This window comes from Dermacentor albipictus, chromosome 3 (assembly GCF_038994185.2).
Source record: "Dermacentor albipictus isolate Rhodes 1998 colony chromosome 3, USDA_Dalb.pri_finalv2, whole genome shotgun sequence".
NCBI classification, from domain to species: domain Eukaryota; kingdom Metazoa; phylum Arthropoda; class Arachnida; order Ixodida; family Ixodidae; genus Dermacentor; species Dermacentor albipictus.
This window is the reverse complement of record NC_091823.1, coordinates 166,839,503-166,859,639: the sequence shown is the minus strand read 5'-3', so window position 1 is coordinate 166,859,639 and position 20,137 is coordinate 166,839,503. Positions and strand designations below refer to the sequence as shown.

Sequence of the window (20,137 nt, the reverse complement as noted above, 5' to 3'; positions counted from 1 at the left end):
GAAGTCCTACACCGACTGACAACTCCGAACTCTCCACCACTGCAAATACTCTTCACGGGAGTGGCTGGATGCGGCAAAACATTTGTACTGCGCCTGATCATGGACCTCTACAACAGGTACTGTAACCCTGCTGGCCCATACAATCTAAACGCATATGTGGCTTGCGCTACAGCAGGAAAGGCGGCGGTGGCACTAGGCGGAGTAACTGTGCACGCAGCGTTCAAGCTTAGCCTCAAGACAGACAGCGGACTCAGGGACAACGAGTTGAACACCTTCCGCTATGCTTTCAGGAATGTCAGATGCGTGATTATCGACGAAGTTAGCATGATGTCTGCTGATATACTTCACAGAATCGACTCGCGGCTCCGCTCCATCACCTGCAAATATCTGCAGCCCTTCGGAGGGTTGGACGTCATTCTCTGTGGGGACCTGCGTCAGCTTCCGCCCGTTCGTGCAGCTGAGGTGTTCAAGCGCGTCAAAACAGACGACGTGTTTAACACAGAAATCGCGTGGCACCATCTCGCCTACTTTGCACTCATTAAAGTGGTACGACAAAACAATCTCAGGTTCTCCACGTTGCTTTCCAAAATTGGAGATGGTGTCGAATTAGACCCCGAGGAAATCTCACTTATCGAGAGTCGGTTCGTTCCACAGCAGGAAGCAGAAGCTTCTTGCCCCGGTGGCATACGCTTGTTCTACTCCAACAAGGAATCTGATTACTACAACACAACAAAGGCCATAGTAGCACAGGATAATGCTGTACCATGCACGGCACAGGATACAATAGTTGGGTGTAGGTCTATGCAAGAGCAAACAGAGGCCATGCGTAAGGTCGAAACGTTACCCAAGGCCGAAATAGGAAATTTGCCAGCAAATATAATGCTGTGCATTGGCAAGCCTTACATGATCACCCTCAACGTGGATGTTTCCGATGGCCTTGTTAATGGATCGGTGGGAACACTGAAATTCATCGAAAACGACACCCATGGGAAACCGCTACGCATATGGTTGCAGTTCGGGGAGCTTGGCTCCAAACTTGCGATCGGAACCGTAGCGGCCGCAAAATCACACCAGTTACGCAAGCTCAACAGAAACATTCAACCGAACTGGATACCGATTGAAAGGCGTACCGTCACCTGCGTTATCGATAAGAAGACGAAGGTATAGGTAAGAAGATGCCAGCTTACCGTTGTGCAGGCGAGCGCCATTACCATCCATAAATCCCAGGGTGGCACATATGATGAAGTCGTGTACTCCTACGCCAAGAATCATCCACAGAAGTTGGTATACGTGGCACTGAGTCGCGCTACAGACATCAACGGATTCTACCTGACCAATGTTGACAACGACTTCACATTCTACCACGGAAAAGCCAATCCGGACAGAAAGCTAGCCGATGAATTTCGTCGGTTGCAGTCCCACAAACTTGACACCATCACCGCCAAGTGCCTCGCCATGACTGAACAGCCGCACTACTTGTTGATCTCTGCTCTTAACGTACGCTCCCTTGCCGCACATGCCAAGGACGTACAACACGATCACATTCTGCGCCATTCCTCTGTACTTTGCTTTGCTGAAACCTGGATGGATCCCGAAGAGCCTCTCGAAATCATAGATTTCCTATACTGCTGTGGTGCTCGCAGAGACCACAACAGAGCGGCGGGAGTCGCTATCTACTTGCGCACAGGTCTCTCTGCAATACCAGTCGAAATGTTTGGCACGTCACATGAAGTTGGCGAACTGTGCGCCGCAAAGTTGCCCAACGGCTTGCTGGTAGTAGCTGCCTACTTCGCCCCTACCGCACTCACGAAAGACGTCGTGCACTTCCTGCAACTCGCATTAACCGTCCATCGATCCACACCGATGTTAGTAGTGGGGGACTTTAATGTTGACATAAAGACAAGCAGCAATTTCCTAACACTTATGCGGGAGAACATCCCGTTCCTCTCGCTCGTAACGCGTCCCACGGCTGTGACAACCTCGCGAGGCACTTGTATAGATCTCGTCTTTGAGAATCAAGCATTGGTGTACCAAGTCGAACATATATCAGTCTATTTCTCCGACCACAAAGCTTCCTTCATGACTGTCAAGAACTGTTAGTGGAGTCTTTGTTAAAGGAATACGTGTGAAAAATAAAAAAAAATTCTGTGATAGCGCATACATGTGTTGCTCGATTTCTTTGCCTCAATCTATCGAAAAGGTGAAACAGCTTATTTGCTGCTCTCAAATTTCGCATTAGGAAGTAACGTAATCGTCGGTAATTTTTTAAACGGTCGAATAGTTGAATATCTGTTTAACAGAATTCAAGCCCTAAATCGAAATTGCGCTTGCAACAGTCACTAGAATTTAACTTTCTCTCTAAAATGGAACAAATTTAATTAAAATCGGTCCTTCTCCGCCTCGTCCACTCTTTTCTCATATGCCACATTACCTACGTTGCTGCGTACCTCAACTGGTACCGGGCTGAGCGAAACAAGCTCGACAAACTCATACGAGGGGTCTACAAGCAAGCACTTGGTCTCCCTCATTGCACCAGCACTGAACTCTTCAACCAACTGGGAGTTTACAACAACCTTTCCGAACTCAATGAAGGCCAACAACGCTCTCAGCTTGAACGGCTCACCCTTACTGAAATGGTACGCTTTATTCTGTCCACGCTTGGCTTCACCTACCATCAGCAATAGGGCCCCAAACAACCGATCCCGACCGACATCCGTAGCTGGATCTACATAGACGCTATCCTTAGAAACATGCACCCTGAATATAACAGGGCACGGCGCCAAGCTCGGGCCGGAGCTATCATGAAATCCCTTGCCCACGTACCTGGCATCACATTTGTTGATGCAGCCCAATATTCCCATGGCACACGATTTGAGGCCGTCGCCACACGCGATGGAGTCCTACACCATGCCTGCAGCGTCACTACCCCCATTGCCGAGACGGCTGAAGAAGTGGCCATCACCCTGGCCACATTAGATCCCACCTGTCACACCATACTGTGTGACTCTCGCTCAGCCGTCACTAACTTCAGCAGAGGCCGTATTTCTCCCCAAGCTCTTCGCATCCTCTGCCAGGCACCACACTCTAAAGACGGCATAATCTCCCTAACATGGATCCCGGCCCATGCGGGCCCTGTCCACTCACACCTCCCCAATCTCAACGAGGTCACCCCCTCCATTGCGCGAGGCCTAGTCAACCGCGCCGGAGTCACTGGAGATGAGTTGGACACCAGGGACAATCTGACAACTTATAACGATCTCGTTAAGGCCTTTTACTTTAGTAGCCGAACCTTCCCCCCACCTCACCCAAAGTTCAGCCGGGCGCAGGCTACCACCCTGCGTCTACTACAAACACGTACCCTGCACCCGCCCGCCTCCACCTTCTATTTCCAGACGTCTACACTACCCCCAACTGTCGGTGCTGTGGAATTCATCCGGCTACGCTTCCGCATATGCTGTGGGAGTGCCCAGCACAGTAGACACAGACTAACACCACGACTCTCTCGTCGAGGTTGCATGAGGCTCTGCGGAGCTCCGCCCTCGACGATCAAACCTGGGCGACCCAGCACGCCCGCAAGGCGGTGGCGAGGCAAGCCCTCGACGTTTCTTCGTGGAAGGCTTAGGCCCGGCCATCATAAAGTGCTGGTTCTACAATAAATGTTTATTCATCCTCCTCCAGTGGTTATCTCAGAAAAACGTTTTTGCGTTTTACATGTATTTGAGTAGGCCGCGTCGGAGCTGGGCCGGAGCTAAAGCTTCCTTTAATGGTTGCCACCGCTACCACTGAGTGCAGCGGTTGTTTTTCGCCTCGAAGGGAGAGTCTTTGCTCGCCTGTCAAAGTCGCCGTCGGGTCCCATCGCCGTCCCGACGGGTGCAGGCCGAAGAGGTTCCCTCGTTGGAAGTACCCAAAAAATGCACATCGCTGTTTTGCGACGCAGCAATGAGTTACCCAGTGTGCATGCTGGGCTTCGGCTGCCTAGTAGCCAGTCACATGATGGTGTTCTCATTCGGGTGTCATTGAGCGTCATCGATTCCCACCCGCCCGGCGTTGCGACGATGCTCTGCAGCTGCCCGACATGTATATTGACTCGGTGAGCCTGGCAGCAACGCCGACAGCGATGGTGGCTTGATACGTCGGATACCTTACGAGGCTGAGTTTTATGCACAGCCTCATGATGATGGTCGTAGGGCTAACGTGGCATCACACGACATCTACAGGAGTGAGGTTTTCGTCTACCTGCTGATCTTGTGACATCTCAATGGCTGCTTCTTGGTCCATGGCGCCGAGACGCGCAATCGCGTTTGTTCCAGCCACCGGCGAGGCACTGGCGGTTAGGGCTACCACGGTCATTTGTACGCAGATCCAAGAAAAGGAATCCGATACGGAAATACACTGCTCTGGCTTAGACTAAATGAGGTCTATGAGGTGCCAGAACACTGCCGTATTCATAAGAAGAGTTGAGCGTCGTATGATGTTATTGTATTATATTATTCTGGTATGGCAGTAAGATATTTTGGGCGAAAATATCGGAGCTGTAGCGAGGTAACATAATGATATTTCTGATTGAACAGGTGAAACTTGACAGCTAGCATGTTACACGACAGATTCGCCAAGAGAAGAACGTGGTCTGCGCTCGGGATATCAAAGCATGAGACCAAAAAAATCTGGCTCAGGTCGACTGCTGATGGTGAACGGCTAGGTAAAAAAATGGCCCGATGCTTAACAGGAAAAAACTCATCGGCGATTACCATACTCCCTAAGGAGAAATTTGAGCGCGCCTCTATACACGTTTTTATTTCGGGCTATATTGAGACAATAAATTTGAGGGCAAAGAAAGGTGGCGGCCAAATAGAAGGTAGAAGGGTGAAAAGCGCCAGTGGTCTCGTGACGCGACGAAGTATAGGTGAATGTCACGAAGGGTAACGTGCTGTCGCGATCTCTGTGGTAGCAGAGTCGGCAATCCTCGAAAATCTCGCCTTTTACAAACGACTCATTGAAACTTCGAAAATAATCGCTGGTGTCGCGTGGCTTCTAGAAAGCTCTATACAAATCGCGTCGCAACTATGATCAGATTACAAAACAACCCGCAAGCCACGACAATCGAAACAAGCGCGAACGAGACCAAACCAAGCAAACCAAACAAGTGCGAGCCTGAGCTGACGTGAGCAGAGGGTAGTACGAAACGAGTGGTTTGAGACCAGTTACGAGTAGGCATCGAGTGGTAGGGCGGGTCCGCATGATGCCAGTTTCCCGCGCAGACGTCACTGAAGGGGCCACTCCCAGTGCTCCCAGCCGTTCGTGGCTCGCGTCTTTCATATCCCGCTCCGTTTTCGCTCGTTCATCTTTCGCCATGCGCATTCCCTCGGCTAAGTCGCCGACGCCGACGCTCACCGCAGGAACGACTGCCTACGAGCTGCGCTAAAAAATTGCGGTTTGGTTCAGGTTCGGGTTCAACGCGTTCCGATTTCGTTCCGGTTTGGACAAATCATTTTTAATGGTGCGTGAACAGGTTTTTAGCACCGAACTGATTCGTGAACAGGTCCGGCACTGCAAACTTTATCTTGCCTTATGAAGATACGCTGAACAGCGCTATTGATTTGTACGTGCCACGCATGCGAAAGTTTTTCCAGTTGGCGGCTGAAACGGACACTCTGGCACATGGGAGGCAGATATCCCAACAAATATCCACACAACTTGGTGTTATAAAGTGTTACAGTAGGCATACACATGCTAGGCAGTGGCGTCGCAATAGTGTGCGCAACTGATGTGGCATATTTCCTTTTGCATGACGTCATCCTCCATCACGGAGCACCCCAGCAACTTATCACTGATCACGGCCGCACCTTGTTGTCCCGAGTAGTTGAAGACCTACTTCGCTCCAGCTCTGCCGAGCACAAGCTTTCCACCGCCTACCACCCGCAGACAAACGGACTGACGGAGCGGCTCAATCGCACGTTGACAGAAATGCTGTCTATGTATGTTTTTGACGACCGCAGTGATCGAGACAGCACGTTACCCTTCACGACATTCGCCTATAATTCGTCGCGTCACGAAACCGCTGGCGCTTTTCAGCCTTTTACCTTCTGTTCGGCCGCCGCCATTCCTTTCCCTTCGACACACTGCTTCCTTCCCCGACGAACACTCCAACTGAATATGCTCAAGACATCTTCGCCCGGGCTCGCACGGCGTGCCAGATATCCGGATTTCGGCTCACTAAGGTCGCGCAAAAGATCCGGTATGACAGCCGACATAGGGACGTCCAATTTCTCTGGCTCCGTTCTCCTCCTATGGACACCATGCCACCGCATCTGCTTGTCTGAAAAGCTGCTGCCGCGCTAGACAGGGCCCTACACCATATTGCGTCGGCTTGCCAATATGAACTGTGAGTTCACTCCGCTGGACTCGCGCGTCCCCATGGACTTTGTGCATGTGTCCCGGTTGAAGCCTTACTTTGCCGTGAGTTCACCCCCCTTATTGTTGGTGCCGAGACGGCGACATTACAGGCGGGGGGCTACGGTACGGCGCAACCAAGAGTGACGCCAGTCAGCAGACGACGTTCTGACGTGTAGAGGTGGAATCGGTCTCGACAGCCGTCTTGTTTCGGCATGGATCTCTCTCTTGTAAATATGGTAAGTACATATTTATATGTGACTTATGAAACGTAATGATATGCATGTGATTCACAGAAATCAGACCCTTCGATCGATTCCCCTTCTATATAGTTAACACATTGGGAAAAAGTGGGTAGGAGTTCTAAATTGCGTGTTTATCTTCAGCGCACGAACATTGCGTTCAGCTTCGTAATATCTACGTGTAAAATCCCTACAAAAGTGTCCATTAGCAAATGTTTTGGAGTTATACAATTAAAATATTTATGCAACTAGCGGTTTCATAAAGCATTGCTTGGAAATTGAGTCCGCCTTGCCAAAGAAAGCTTACACAATTTTATTCTGTGTACCTGCTGCAGCTTTCCGTGGAAAAACGCTGAAAGTAACTCTGCACGGTAGGACATGCTACAAAAAAAAGTTAATGTTGTAGTTCGTCTCTACATCAGCTTATGCGTCACGCCGGCGGAGCTACGGTAGGGACTGTTACCATGTTATGGAGGCCGACCAAATTGTCAACCATATCGCGGGCGTCCTGGTACGTGATGACCTGCTTGCTGAGCTTGACGAGGAATTCTTGCGCGTGGAGCACCACCTCTTCCTGGCAGAAGTGCGACAGCGGATCGCGCATCAGCGACACCTTGCTCTCGCGCTTGATGAAGAAATCCAGCAGCACTGAGGCCGTCTTCGGAATCTGAAAACCAGCAAGCGCACTCCGTTAAACCTGGCCGCTTTCAAAACGTGAGGATATCACCACAGAAAGCCTACCCAGTGGCGCTTTTAGGGAATCCTGGAGGCACCTATCAATGGATGGCTGCACTAACGGCTGCGTGCCCGTGGCGCCTCCTGGCGCTTTTTTTCACTGCACTCAAGGAGACAGCTGTGCATGAATGTCACATTCTACCGTTATTCCGCGTGTCATTTTATTGCGATAGCAGTTATATGGACGCTCCAGGGGCGTTTCTGCCGCTGGCGTTGTATTTGCCATGAGGTTTCGTATGAGTGAAAGCGTGGGCTTTCACTCGGTGAACGCGGTGAACACGGTGAAGCGCGTTCACCGCGTTCGCAAGGCAAGCAGAGCACTTATATACCATGTATCACGTGAGTGTAATCTCATGTTATGCACACGTGTGCCAGTGTCCACAAGTCATGCAGTTCTTTTTTTTCTCTCTTTGTTTCTAATAATGGTGCAGGCCTCCCACGCGTTATGTAGCGTTTAAAAGGTTACCACCGGAGTAAGTGGACAAAGAACGGCAGGTGGGGAATGAAAATATTTCGAGCAATTTATGGCGCAGTCGTTTTGAAGTTAGGGGATGAAGATGTCACTAAGCTTCTCGATGCGATGCCTATAGCGATGGGGTGCTTATGGGTCGGGGTAAGGGGGCACTGACTGCCACGGAACCCGTAACCATCTCGTTCAAAGCAGAGATCTCGTAAAGTGAACATATCGCGGCCGAAGCCTTTTTCATGGCTTGTATATTTCTGCACATTGAAACACTCTCACGACAGTCCGATGGAGCTCTTGCAGCACATATTCGAATAAGAATGGCACGTGCGTTAATGGAGCATGCAGGGAAGCAAGCTTTGCGGGTCGGTCCCGTCTCACAGGGCAACTGTGAGAAGCGATAGAGCCCTGGGAAAAGAATGTTTCTCCAGTCAATCTACGTCGTGAGATTCCGCGCCGAACTTTAGATTTTGTGCTCGGCGCCAGCTTTGACGAACGTTACCCGCTTTGTAAGCCTGTCAGCATTCTGGCTACGATACACTATAAGTATATTTATAATATTACATTTGTTACATGCACTATAATATAAATTTGGAAAATAAAATAATGAATGCCAATAAAAGCAGAGAAGACATAGTTGTTTGGCCGCAAGATTTTCGCAGTGAGTGGAAAAGAAGTTATCTTGAAGGAACGACTGAACCACTTACATCTCGCCCATTCCGCATAAATCAGCAGCAACAAGGAAGACAAATGCGATGTTCCAGATAAGAATGATTCAAGTAACATGCAGGTGGCGAGAAGAACAGCCTCGTGGGGAAGGGGAATTGACCATAATTAGTGGCAACTCCTCGGGAAGCTCTGTTTAATAAAATAGATTTTTGTCTGAATTTTGGTGTGTTCTTCTCATAAATTATATACGATCTAGTTCACTAAAACTATGCGGCAACGTTGTCGCGCAAATAACGTACTGCGGCGCTCATTACCATGCAGTTGGATGCTCTACATGGCCTCATCCTGTCATCGTTGTATCACCACATGATTTGCGTAAGACAGGCGTGAGAAGCTAAAAGCACTGATGAAAATCAAGTTGCTTACCCTGGGGAAAAGCGACACAAGCGTCTTCACCGATGCTTTTGTCTTGTCCAAGACTGAAATATCAAGAGCATGCGTGGGGTCGCAAACATATTCTCCTCGCAAATTAAATGTGCTTCAAAACTACCATCAACATAAGCTTAGTGGGCCACTTTTATGCGTAATTGTAGTATTGTTCGTTAAGTTGTTTTGAAATACTACGAGGAGCAATAGGTGCGTGGATGCAACCTTACCCCAAAAATATCGAATAATGCGCAATAATCTTTGAGCAATTCTGCAATGAAGATGAAAACACCGTTTCCTACGCCGCCTGCTCATATGACGATAAACACGTATCATCGCTCATCGGCCAGGTAACTTAGTAATGGGTGTTTTTCGTGCCTCTTGCGTTGTGCTGCTCCACTAGTTCTGCGCTTTACGTGTGTATGCGCACGCGTGTGTGTGCGCATGGAAGGGACACTGAAGCATTATGTTTAAGCTTTATTGTCTCCTTTCACCTTCAACTTATCGGTTCCTCTTAAATGAGGGAACGTGTTAGCGATGCCCTGCCTATCAGTACCAATCCCAAGCCTTTCTTTCTTTAGAGCGATACTGTTAGTCTCCAGTTGGTCGGAATCTTTTGAGGCGCGTCTTCATGCAAATGCCTTCAGCTATTGAACCGAAAAGTGCAGACATTCTCTGGTATCAGGCATACAACATACAGCACAGCATTCGTTTCAATGAAGAACAAGCACCAAACAAGCATCCAAATCATAGCATTGAATTGACCTTGTCCAAGCAACATCATTGATGGTAATATCATAAGAAACCAACAAACAATGACGCCAAGGACAACACAGGGAAAATGCCTTGTGCCTAATAAATGAAGTAAAGAAACAATAAATAAATGGAAATGAAAGTGGATAAAAAAACAACTTGCCGCAGGTGGGGAGTGATCCCACAACCGATGCTCTACCAACTGAGCTACCGCGGTGCCGTTTCCTTAACCACTTTCTTGGGTATGTGTTTTTTAGCAGAACCCTGGGTGTGTTAGCCAGTGCCACCACTCACAGACCTTGGCGACGGATGTGGAACATCCTTTCAGCCGCAGGCGTCACGAGAACGTGATCTTTTTGGGTGAAGGCAACCGGTCAAAAAACCCTCACATGCTACCTTAAGGCACCAATGTTGCCCGATCCGAGTCCCTCGTTATATAATATTTATTTATTTATTTATTTATTTGTTTGTTTATTTATTTATTTATTTATTTATTTATTTATTTATTTATTTATTTATTTATTTATTTATTTATTTATTTATTTATTTATTATTACCCTCAGGGCCAGAGGCATTACAGGAGGGAGTGGAACATAGGTTTTGTTCTCTTAATACAATGTTATCTAAAGAGATGAGATAAAATCGGGAAGCAACAAAAATTCAAGCAATTGACCGATAACCAATATAATTACGTACTTGGTTAATTACATTGCAATCACTTCTGTTTAAAGAATTATGAAACTGGAAATAGTGAGCAGTGGACGTGACTGATCCCGGAAGGTGGTTCCAGTCCTGTGAGGTGTGGTGTACAAATGCCTGATAATATGTTTGCCTTAAGCACGACATTATTCACACCTTTTTTGCATGACCAAAGCGAGGGTAAATGTATGGAGGAAGAATAAGGTCATTGGGCAGGGCGGGACTGTAGTATATTTTGTGGAAGAGACATAGGCGAGAAAACTTGCGGCGACAGGCGAGTGACGCAAGATGTAGACACTCTTTCATTAAAGTGATACTGGCAGAACGGCTGTACTTGCTTAGAATAAAGGGGACAGAGTTATTTTGGACAAGCTCGAGGGCAGAGGTTAATATAGCTGTGCTCGGGTCCCAGATGGAAGAGGCATTTTCTAGTTCTCTTCGGACTACAGATTTGTAAAGGAGGAGTTTTAAAGTAACAGGAATAGATAAAAAAATTGCGCCTGAGGTAACCTAACGAGCGTTTTGCATTGCTAACTGTTTTGCTAATAAGAAGAGACCAAGTAAGAGAGGAAGTTATGAGGAAGCAATAGCAATAGGGTCCTACGGATTCGAGAGTGGAATTCTCTAGCAAGTAGGAAGTGGGACAAGAAATTGTACGGTAGATACGTAATACCTTACATTTCGCTGTGTTGAGGTTCATCAGCCAGAGTTTACACCACGTAGATATACAGTAGACATCGTCTTGAAGGATCGTAACATCATATTGGTGAATAATTTCTCGGAATAATTTCTCCAAGGAGAGGAAAGGGGGATAACCGAGCAGCTCGATTTTTATTAGTCATATCATAACAAGCCAACAAACACTGACACCAAGGACAACATAAGGGAAATCACTTGTGCTTAATAAATGAAATAACGAAACGATAAATTAATGGAAACAAAAGTGGATAAACAAGCAGCTTGCCAAAGGCAGGGAACGATCCCACAACCTTCGTATTACGCGTGCGATGCTCTACCAATTTAGCTACCACCAGTGCGGTTTCCCGAAGCACTTTCTTGGGTATTTGTTTCCTCGTAGATCCCTCGGAGTGTTAGCTAGTGCCACCACACACACACCTTGGCGATGGATGTGTAACATCCTTTCAGCCGCAGGCGTCTCGAGAACGTGACATTTTTGGGTGAAGGCAACTGGTCAATAAACCCAAACATGCTACGTGACGGCATCAATGTTGTCAGATTCGAGACCCTCGTTATGTAATAAACGAGAAGAAAGGGAGTCAACCGAGGGGCCCGATTTTTATTAGTGCATGATATTGCTACAAGCGTGTGGTATTTGATTGTTTGAACAAGGCGCGTGGGCGCCATCACTCGAGAAAAGAGCAGGAAGAACGAATTGGGCTCGCGCTGTGAATTAACCGGTCAGCGCTGCAACTGCTGTTGTAAATGTAAGCTGTAAATACTTGCTCGTCTTACTGACTCGTCTTTCGCGTAACATTCTGGTGCAGGTGGAACGTTACCCGTCCTCACTACGGAGCTCCGAAGCGGCCGCACCGTCGTCTTCTCAGCCATGGTTTCCGTTGGAACCACCCAGTCGCCACCTACACCTGCGGTGCCAACCACAACGTACGTTACGGTTCCTACTATCCGTGATCCTGGTACATTCTCCGCCCAAAATGACGTTGACGTCGACGGCTGACTCAGCATGAATGAACGTGTTAGTCAAAGCCGCCACTGGGACCATCACGCTTGCCAATGTGATCTTTTATCTGGACGGGACACCGCGTGTCTGGTTTAGCAGCGATGAAATCGAGCTCTTCAGCTGAAACATCTTCAAAGAGCGGCTTCGCGAGCTATTTGGCAACTCGTCAGGTCGCCAACAGGCTGCGCTAAAAGAGCTTGCCACACGTGTCCAATCGTCGACCGAATCGTATGTCTCCTACATACAAGAAGTGTTCGCGCTTTGCCGGAAAGTCGACGAGCACATGACCAAGGTTGACAAGGTGGGCCATATACTAAAAGGCAACGCGGAGGACGCCTTCAATTTGCTCGACTATAACGATGTTTCTACCGTCGGCTCCATCGTCAAAGAATGCCGCCGCTTCGAGGTAGCCAAAAGCCGCCGCGTCGTCCCACAGTTTCCTCGGCTCCTAAACACCCCTGCCATGTCCTCTTGCTTCTCTGTTACCGCCGCACGACCATTTCAAGAGAACGTCACACGTATCGTTCGCCGTGAGATTGAAGCGGCGAGTGTGGCCCCCCTTCATCCGCGACCCCTGAGGGTACCTTTGACCAAGCGGCTCCCACTACTTCCGTTATTCAAGCAGTTGTGCGGCAAGAAATTGCAAACCTCGGCGTCCCTTACCGCCTGCACTGTCTCCCGATCTGATTCGGCACCCATCCCCTTGTCACAGCCTGTAATGGCCAGTATTTCACCCCAGACCACTCGATCCTGCTGAATGGCGAACCCCAGACGACAAACCGATCTGCTTCCGCTGTTATTACATTGGTCATGTATCCCGCCACTGCCGCACCACCTCGATGCTACCGTACTGGAGCTAATTCCCTCTTCCTCGCTCATGCACCAACGCTCGCCGTTATTCATCTCACCGACTGTACCCTACTCTTCTGATGTTCCTGACAGCCGCTACACCTTGCGATCGCCGTCGGCTCAACGCCATCGCTCCCCGTCACCCCAGCCTCACCGCTTTTACTCGCCAAACCAATGGATGGAAAACTGTGCCATGCAGCTCTTCGAGGTTGTGCTACATAAGGTTCGTCCTGTCCAAATCCTGCGTTGACGCTCCTCACCAACACGAACCTAATTGAAGCAGACGTAGATGGTGTTCCGTTGGCGGTACTAATTGATACTGGAGCCCAAGTTTCCAAAATGAGCGCTAACCTATGTCGTCGCCTCACAAACGTTATTGCGCCTGCCATCCATCGAGCCGTACGCGCTGCCAATGGCGCCACTGTTGCCGTCAGAGGTATATGCACTGCTCGCATAGGAATCGCTGGCTGGCAAGTTCAAGTCCTGCTGACCATGCTGACCAGTTGCCCTCAGGACCTAATCTTCGGGCTCGACTTTCTGACAACGCATTCTGCCCTCATCGACTGTTCCACCGGCACACTGTGCCTCGAGCTTCCTCTTCTTTCAGACGTTCGCCCCGAACAACCGAACAGCCTCTGAACTACAGTGCTTGTTCGCTCACCTCCAAAAGCCCTAACGTTCGTCGAATCGGCCTCAACGGCAACCGTGCCTGATGGCGACTATGTCGTCACACCTATTCATGATGTCCTCCTGGTGCGCGACATCTCTGTAACCGACATCGTAACCGACATCGCGACATCGTAACCCTTGCCGCTTATCGCATGTGTCTCCCCGTTATCATTTTTGGCTTCACGAAGCAAGTATTACCTGAAGGCATAGCGATGGCCACGCTCCGGTCAGTGACAGACGACCACGTCACTGCTTTTGCAGCCGAGGCGTCTCCAGATCCTCTGGATTACCCGCAGGATGCCTTGAACCTCGTTGGCCGATTACGTCCCATGGTCGCTCCGGACCACGCACCTGACAGAGCAGCCACCCTATATCGCGTTTTGCTTTTCTTCCGCGACATATTTGACGCTGAAAATCAAACACTTGGTCAGACGTCCCTTGTTAAGCATCGGATAAACACTGGTGATGTTGTTCTCATTCACCGCCGACCGAATCGCGTGTCCACGGCAGAGCGGGAAGTTATTCACCACGAAGTAAACAAGATGCTGGCCAGAGGCATTGTTGAGCCATCGCCATGTCATTGGGCGTCGCCGGTCATGCTCGTCAAAAAGAAAGCTGGCACGTGGCGTTTCTCCGTTGATTACCGCCACCTAAACCGAAATACTAAAAAGCACGTTTCCCCTTTTTCCACGAATTGACGACGCTCTTGATTGTCTTCACGGTGCCAAATACTTTTCGTCCATCGGCCTTCGATCTGGTTATCGGCAGATTTTCTTCATTCACTCAATCAGTCAGTGTTTTATTTTCAACAAACAAAAACATCTGTGAAAAAGAGGAGACTACGAAAAAGCTGCGGATACTGCAGCTTGATGAGCAAGACCAAGAAAAGACCGCTTTCCTCACTCCAGATGGCCTCTACCAATTCAAGCTTATGCCGTTCGGTTTATGCAATGCCCCCGCCACGTTCGAACGGATGATCGATTGTCTGCTTCAAGGTTTCAAATAGTCAACTTGCCTTTGTTACCTCGACGACGTCCCTATGTTCTCGCCTACATTTGAGGCGCACCTAGAGCGCATCGCAGCTACCTTTGACGTCTTCCGCAAGGCTGGGCTCCATTTAAACTCATCGAAGTCCCACTTCGGGCGCCTACAGATTACCGAGATAGGCCATCTCGTCGATGCTTCCGGAATACAGCTCGACCCGGAGAAGGTTCGAGCAGTAACGTCTTTTCCTGTACCTCAGTCTGTCAAAGACGTCCGGAGTTTTGTGGCGCTTTGTTCTTATTTCCGATGGTTCGTGAAAGATTTTCCTGCAACCGCTCGACCACTCGCTGAACTTCTGAAGAAAGACGTGCCTTTTACGTGCGTTCCCCTCAGGCTGCCGCATTTTCACGCCTATATCACGATTCTCACCATTCCACCGGTCTTGGCCCACTTTGACCCGTCCGCACCTACAGAGGTCCAAACCGGTGCCATGGTTATGGGATCGGCACCGTCTTATCGCAACGCCAACATCACAGGACCGCGTTATAGCCTACGCTAGCCGGCTCATGACAACTGCAGAGCGCAACTATTCGATTACCGAGCGCGAATGTCTTGCTTTCCTCTGGGCTGTTTCAAGGTTCCGCCCATATTTACATGGCAGGCCCTTCTCAGTAATCACAGACCACCATGCGCTTTGTTGGCTTTCGTCGCTCAAGGATCCTACTGGCCGGCTCGGTCGTGGGGCCCTCCGACTACAAGAATATCCCTACACAGTAACTTACAAGTCGGGACGTCAACACCAGGACACAGATTGCCTCTCTCGCTACCCAGTCGAAGACGCGACCTCTACGTCTGATACTGACACCGACGCCTGTGTTCTCTCTGTTTTCGCACTGCTCCCTGTCGCTGACCCGCAGCGCCGTGACCCGTCCTTGTGTGTCATCATTGACTGCCTGGAATCGTCACTTGCCGACAGCTCCCTTCGCTTATTCACACTTCAAGATGGCATACTCTACCACCACAACCTTCACCCGGACGACTCTGCATTACTCCTTGTGATCCCTAAACACTTGCACTCGGGTGTTCTCCACGAACTTCACGACCTCCCCACTGCCTGTCACCTGGGGTTCACGTACCTACGACCAGATCCACCGACGTCTTTTTTTTTTTTGGCCATGGCTTGCTCGTTCCGTTCGAAGATACATAGCTGCGTTTGAGAAATGCCAGTGACACAAGACAGTATCGACGCACCCTGCTGGGTGCCTTCAACCACTCGACATTCCCGCGCAACCATTCTTTCGGGTTGGTTTGGACTTACTTGGCCCTTTTCCTCTCTCTACCTCTGGGAACAGGCGGATCACTGTGGCAAAGCATTACGCCACGCGCTGCGCCATCTTACGAGCGCTTCCTACAAGCTGCGCCACCGATGTCACCGATTTTCTTCTACGTGACGTGATTTTGTTACATGGAGCTCTGCCACAACTTCTCCCAGACCGTGGCCTGACATTCCTATCAAAAGTTATAGCAGACATCCTGCAGTCCTGTGCCACGAGGAATAAGCTATCCATGTCCTACCATCCGCAAACGAATGGCCTCACCGTGCGCCTCAATCGCACTCTCACAGAAATCACCACGATATGTCTCTTCAGACTACACTGACTGGGACCTCGCTCTACCGTTTGTCACATTTGGTTATAATTCTTAGCGCCACGACACCAGCCGGTTATTCCCAATTTTTCCTTCTGTTCGGCCGAGAACCAGCACTGCCCCTCGACACAACCCGCCCTGTTCACGAGGCACCGACCAGTGAATGTGCACTAGACGCCATTGCCCGCTGTGCCCACGCAAGGCAAATTTCCCGTGACCGCCCACTGAAATCCCAAGAGAGCCAAAGGCGTTTGTACGACAGGCGACACCGGGACGTACACTTCCCGCATAGTTCGTTGGTGCTTCTGTGGTCTCCGTCACGTCAGGTCGGCCTGTGAGAAAGACTGCTGCCTTGTTAGAGAGGCCCATACCGAGTGCTTCGTGCCGTGACTCCCGTCACCTACGAGATCGCCTCTGACGCCCCATCTGACAACCACCCCAACCTTGTCCAGTGATGACATTTAGACGCTCCGGGACCTCGCTTCTGCCGCCAGGGGACTATGCTACACGCTAGTGGTATTCGATCGTGTAAACGAGGCGCGTGGGCGCCATCACTCGAGAAAAGAGGTAGAAGAACGAACTGGGTTCGGCGTAAATAGTTGCTCGTCTGACTGACTCCTCCTTCGCGTAACAATATCATAAGAAGCCAACAAACACTCACACCAAACACTCACACATTGAGGAAATCGCTTCTACTTTGTAAATGAAATAAAGAATCGATAAATTATTAAAAATGAAAGTGGATGAAAAAACAACTTGCCGAACGATCCCACAACCTTCGCATTACGCGTGCGATGCCCTACCAATTGAGCTACCACAGTGCCGTTTTCCCATCCACTTTCTTGGGTATTTGTTTCCTAGTAGATCCCTCAGAATGTTAGCCAGTGCCACCACACACACCTTGGCGACTGATGGGGAGCATCCTTTCTGCCGCAGGCATCACGAGAACGTAATCCTTTTAGGTGAGGGCAACCGGTCAATAAAGCCACACATGTTACGTGACGGTATCAATGTAGTCGGATTCGAGACCTTCGTTATGTAATAAAAGAGAAAAAACGGGGTTAACCGAGAAGCCCGATTTTTATTAGTCATGTCATAAGAAGCCAACAAACAGTGGCAACAGTAATTTCTTGCATGTTGTCTTTTGTATCAGTGTTTGTTGGCTTCTTATGATATGACTAATCAAAATCGGCCCCCTCAGTTAACGCCCTTTCTTCTTGTTTATCATTGATGGTAAGGCGCTCTTGATAAAGCGAAGCACGTAGCACTCCCCGGGTACGTTTTCCGGTAAATATTACTGTTGCGCAAGCTGCCGGGGCGACGGCAGCTTGCGACGTGGGGAGGAACGTCACTAGCCTTTCATATATAAAAGCGTCAGCCCAACAACTCATTTCGTCATTGTTGCAGCACCACTATGGGTGGGAAACGCCTAGTTAGGACTCTTAAGGAGCCGCGTGATTACTAGAAGTGGCAAAGGGAAAATAAACGGCAATGCGACCAGGATCGCTGTGCCACCAAAATTATCATTACTACCATTACTCCAAAACAATAAAGGATTGCATACTCTCCACAGCAGTCATTGTGGTGATTTTCAACGCCTTCGCTGGACATACAATTTCGGAGGGCCGGGATGGCGAGTCAATTTTTTCTTTGCGCAAGGTAGTTTTGGTAACCTTTTGATGCAACTGTGAGATTTCGAGGTGCATTGTCAACATATTCGAAACATTTTCTTGCTCACTTCCTGAACTGTTTGAGTGCCGTTTCATGAGTCGGTAAGTAAATGAGCAATATAATTCAAGAACATCGCTCAGGATATATACAAGATGGTTAATTTGAGACGACTCATATTTTTAAAAGTCGCCTGTGGCTACTAGATATCAAAATTGTAGCAGATGCTTGATAATTGTAGCCCGTGATAACTGTAGTCCCTGGTAGAGGACATATTATAGGCGCACGAGAAATTGAAATGCTTAAGAGATCAATTCAGAAATATTGATTAATCAACTTTTACAATTATCACCTTAGGACACATATTGAAATTTACGAATTGTAGCCACTGAGTTTGCTACTCATGTCCACGTGAAGCTAAATCTAAGGATCGCGCGCATTTCCATATACGCGCTATTAAACTTGGGACAAACGCTTTAGGCTTCGAAGTACAAAATTATACGCCCGCGTCACACACTTTCGGAATGAATATATCGAAACTGGTGCCATAAGAAAAGTTTGTTCCATGTGGATACGCCTTGCAAACTGAACGCCGTCAATTCGTAATTGTCATATATGCTGTAAAGTAAAAAATGAAAAAGAACAGTTATTGTGTTATTAATTTGTGAATTATGCTGTTCAATTTCTCGCATGCGTAATGTCCACCTCTGAATAATCCAACTCAACGACTTGAATTATCATTATCAGGGAATTATCATAAAAATATTGATGGTCTAAAAATGCGCACCCGGTAGAGAGCGCTACAATATCATGGCGGCAATTAGCACTCTTACGAATTAAACTCATCGCAAGTAATTAAAAGCTCCATCTTTAGCACCCTACTCAAATAGCCTATGTGCCGTCCTGTAGCGCATATCACCGCTTCCCTTCCGAAATAGCTTGCCACTCGAGACCGTTTGGTAAGGTCACTTGTACGTTTCCTAGGCGTTAGAGCAAGGTTCTTACGTTACCTACAAGTAAGAATCTTAGCAGACAAGCCGCACAAGACATGCTGCGAGTTGAAGTAACTAGATGCTAACATTTCAAGCACCAATATACGTCTTCGTAAGCGGTATGTTCCTAAACGTTTCGCTGCAAGTTTTGGCTGAAAGTGCATTTCCTAAAATACAATTGCCTGCGCAGCGTTTTTATCATATAATCACAGCTGGAGTGGCTGACTTCTTTCACACTTGCAGAAATTTCATCCAAATGAACACCTCGGCGTAATTGCCCAAGCATCCTGTTTACTACATGCTCCCCCTGCGGATTTAGAATTAGTGACATCCTCCAATTAATGCGGCAATATCAGAGTACACAAGCTTTGAAAGTGCGCGGTGCTTTTCAGCTTCTAGTTATTTTAGTAGACTGAGAAGTTATACTGCTTTTAACAATGAATGACGTTTCCTATTGGGCGTGGAATTAGTGCCGCTGCCTTTGGGCAGCGTGCCTCGTAATCACATAGAACCTACCAGGCTTAGCTGGCGGAGCAGCAACGGCGATGGCCATTGTTTAGCTTGGGATCAGTTCTTGAATAAAAGCTGGCAACGTGTAAGATGCGGGCGTCTAGGATTCGTGGAGGTGGCAAGCACTCCGGCAAGGCTGCAGGGAAGTCACCGCCGGTTGAGAAGCGGTGATACGACGTGGTGCTGGAAGGGACGAGACCGCCCCAACCTTGTCCTGTCTTGTTTCCAAACATTGGCGCAAACCCACTATGGAGCATTGGCCAAGAATCAGGTGGTTTCCAGTATGTTTGGAATTAAAAAAAAAACTTAATTTGAACAGTGGAGCGCCGAGTAAAGAAATTTGATTTAGAAATTAGAGAATATTGTTAAATTTCTGTGATAGAATAACATAGAGAAGTTCAATAATGTAAATAATTTATCATTTTAGAAATTCAGCAAGGTACTCTTTCTGTCTCTAATAGGATTGTATACTGCGAGAAAAGCATCCCTATGCCTGGATCCCAGTGAAGCTTCCCCAAAAGAAAGAATAATTGGCGAGATTAGCGATAGCGCAAACTCTTGAAACGAATTTTTAAGACATCTTTTTATGAGAAATCGTCGGTACGAAAAAAGGAAATGCTTATCAGATTCAGGTACAAAATCAACATGGAGGGGACACAGCGAGACAAGACCTGCGTAAGTAAAAATTTAGACGAGCTATGCGACATCTCAATTTTTTAAAGGAAACTTCCAGGACACATCC

At 48.4% G+C, this 20,137-nt stretch overlaps 1 protein-coding gene and 1 pseudogene across 2 annotated transcripts in view; one reads left to right on the top strand and one right to left on the bottom strand.

The window, feature by feature from the left end:
• Positions 1-19,610, bottom strand: part of LOC139057027 (probable serine/threonine-protein kinase DDB_G0280717) — a 64,465-nt gene extending 44,855 nt beyond the window's left edge. For both annotated transcript variants that reach the window (XM_070534828.1, XM_070534830.1), the window contains exons 1-3: positions 19,402-19,610; positions 8,926-8,978; positions 7,096-7,299 (exon numbers count right to left, since the gene is read on the bottom strand). In XM_070534828.1, coding sequence (XP_070390929.1) covers positions 7,096-7,299; positions 8,926-8,978; positions 19,402-19,438 — 294 coding nt within the window. In that variant the 5' untranslated portion in view covers positions 19,439-19,610. The remainder of the gene's footprint in view (positions 1-7,095; positions 7,300-8,925; positions 8,979-19,401) is intronic.
• Positions 867-2,088, top strand: LOC139057026 (uncharacterized; annotated as a pseudogene).
• Positions 19,611-20,137: the final 527 nt, after the last annotated feature.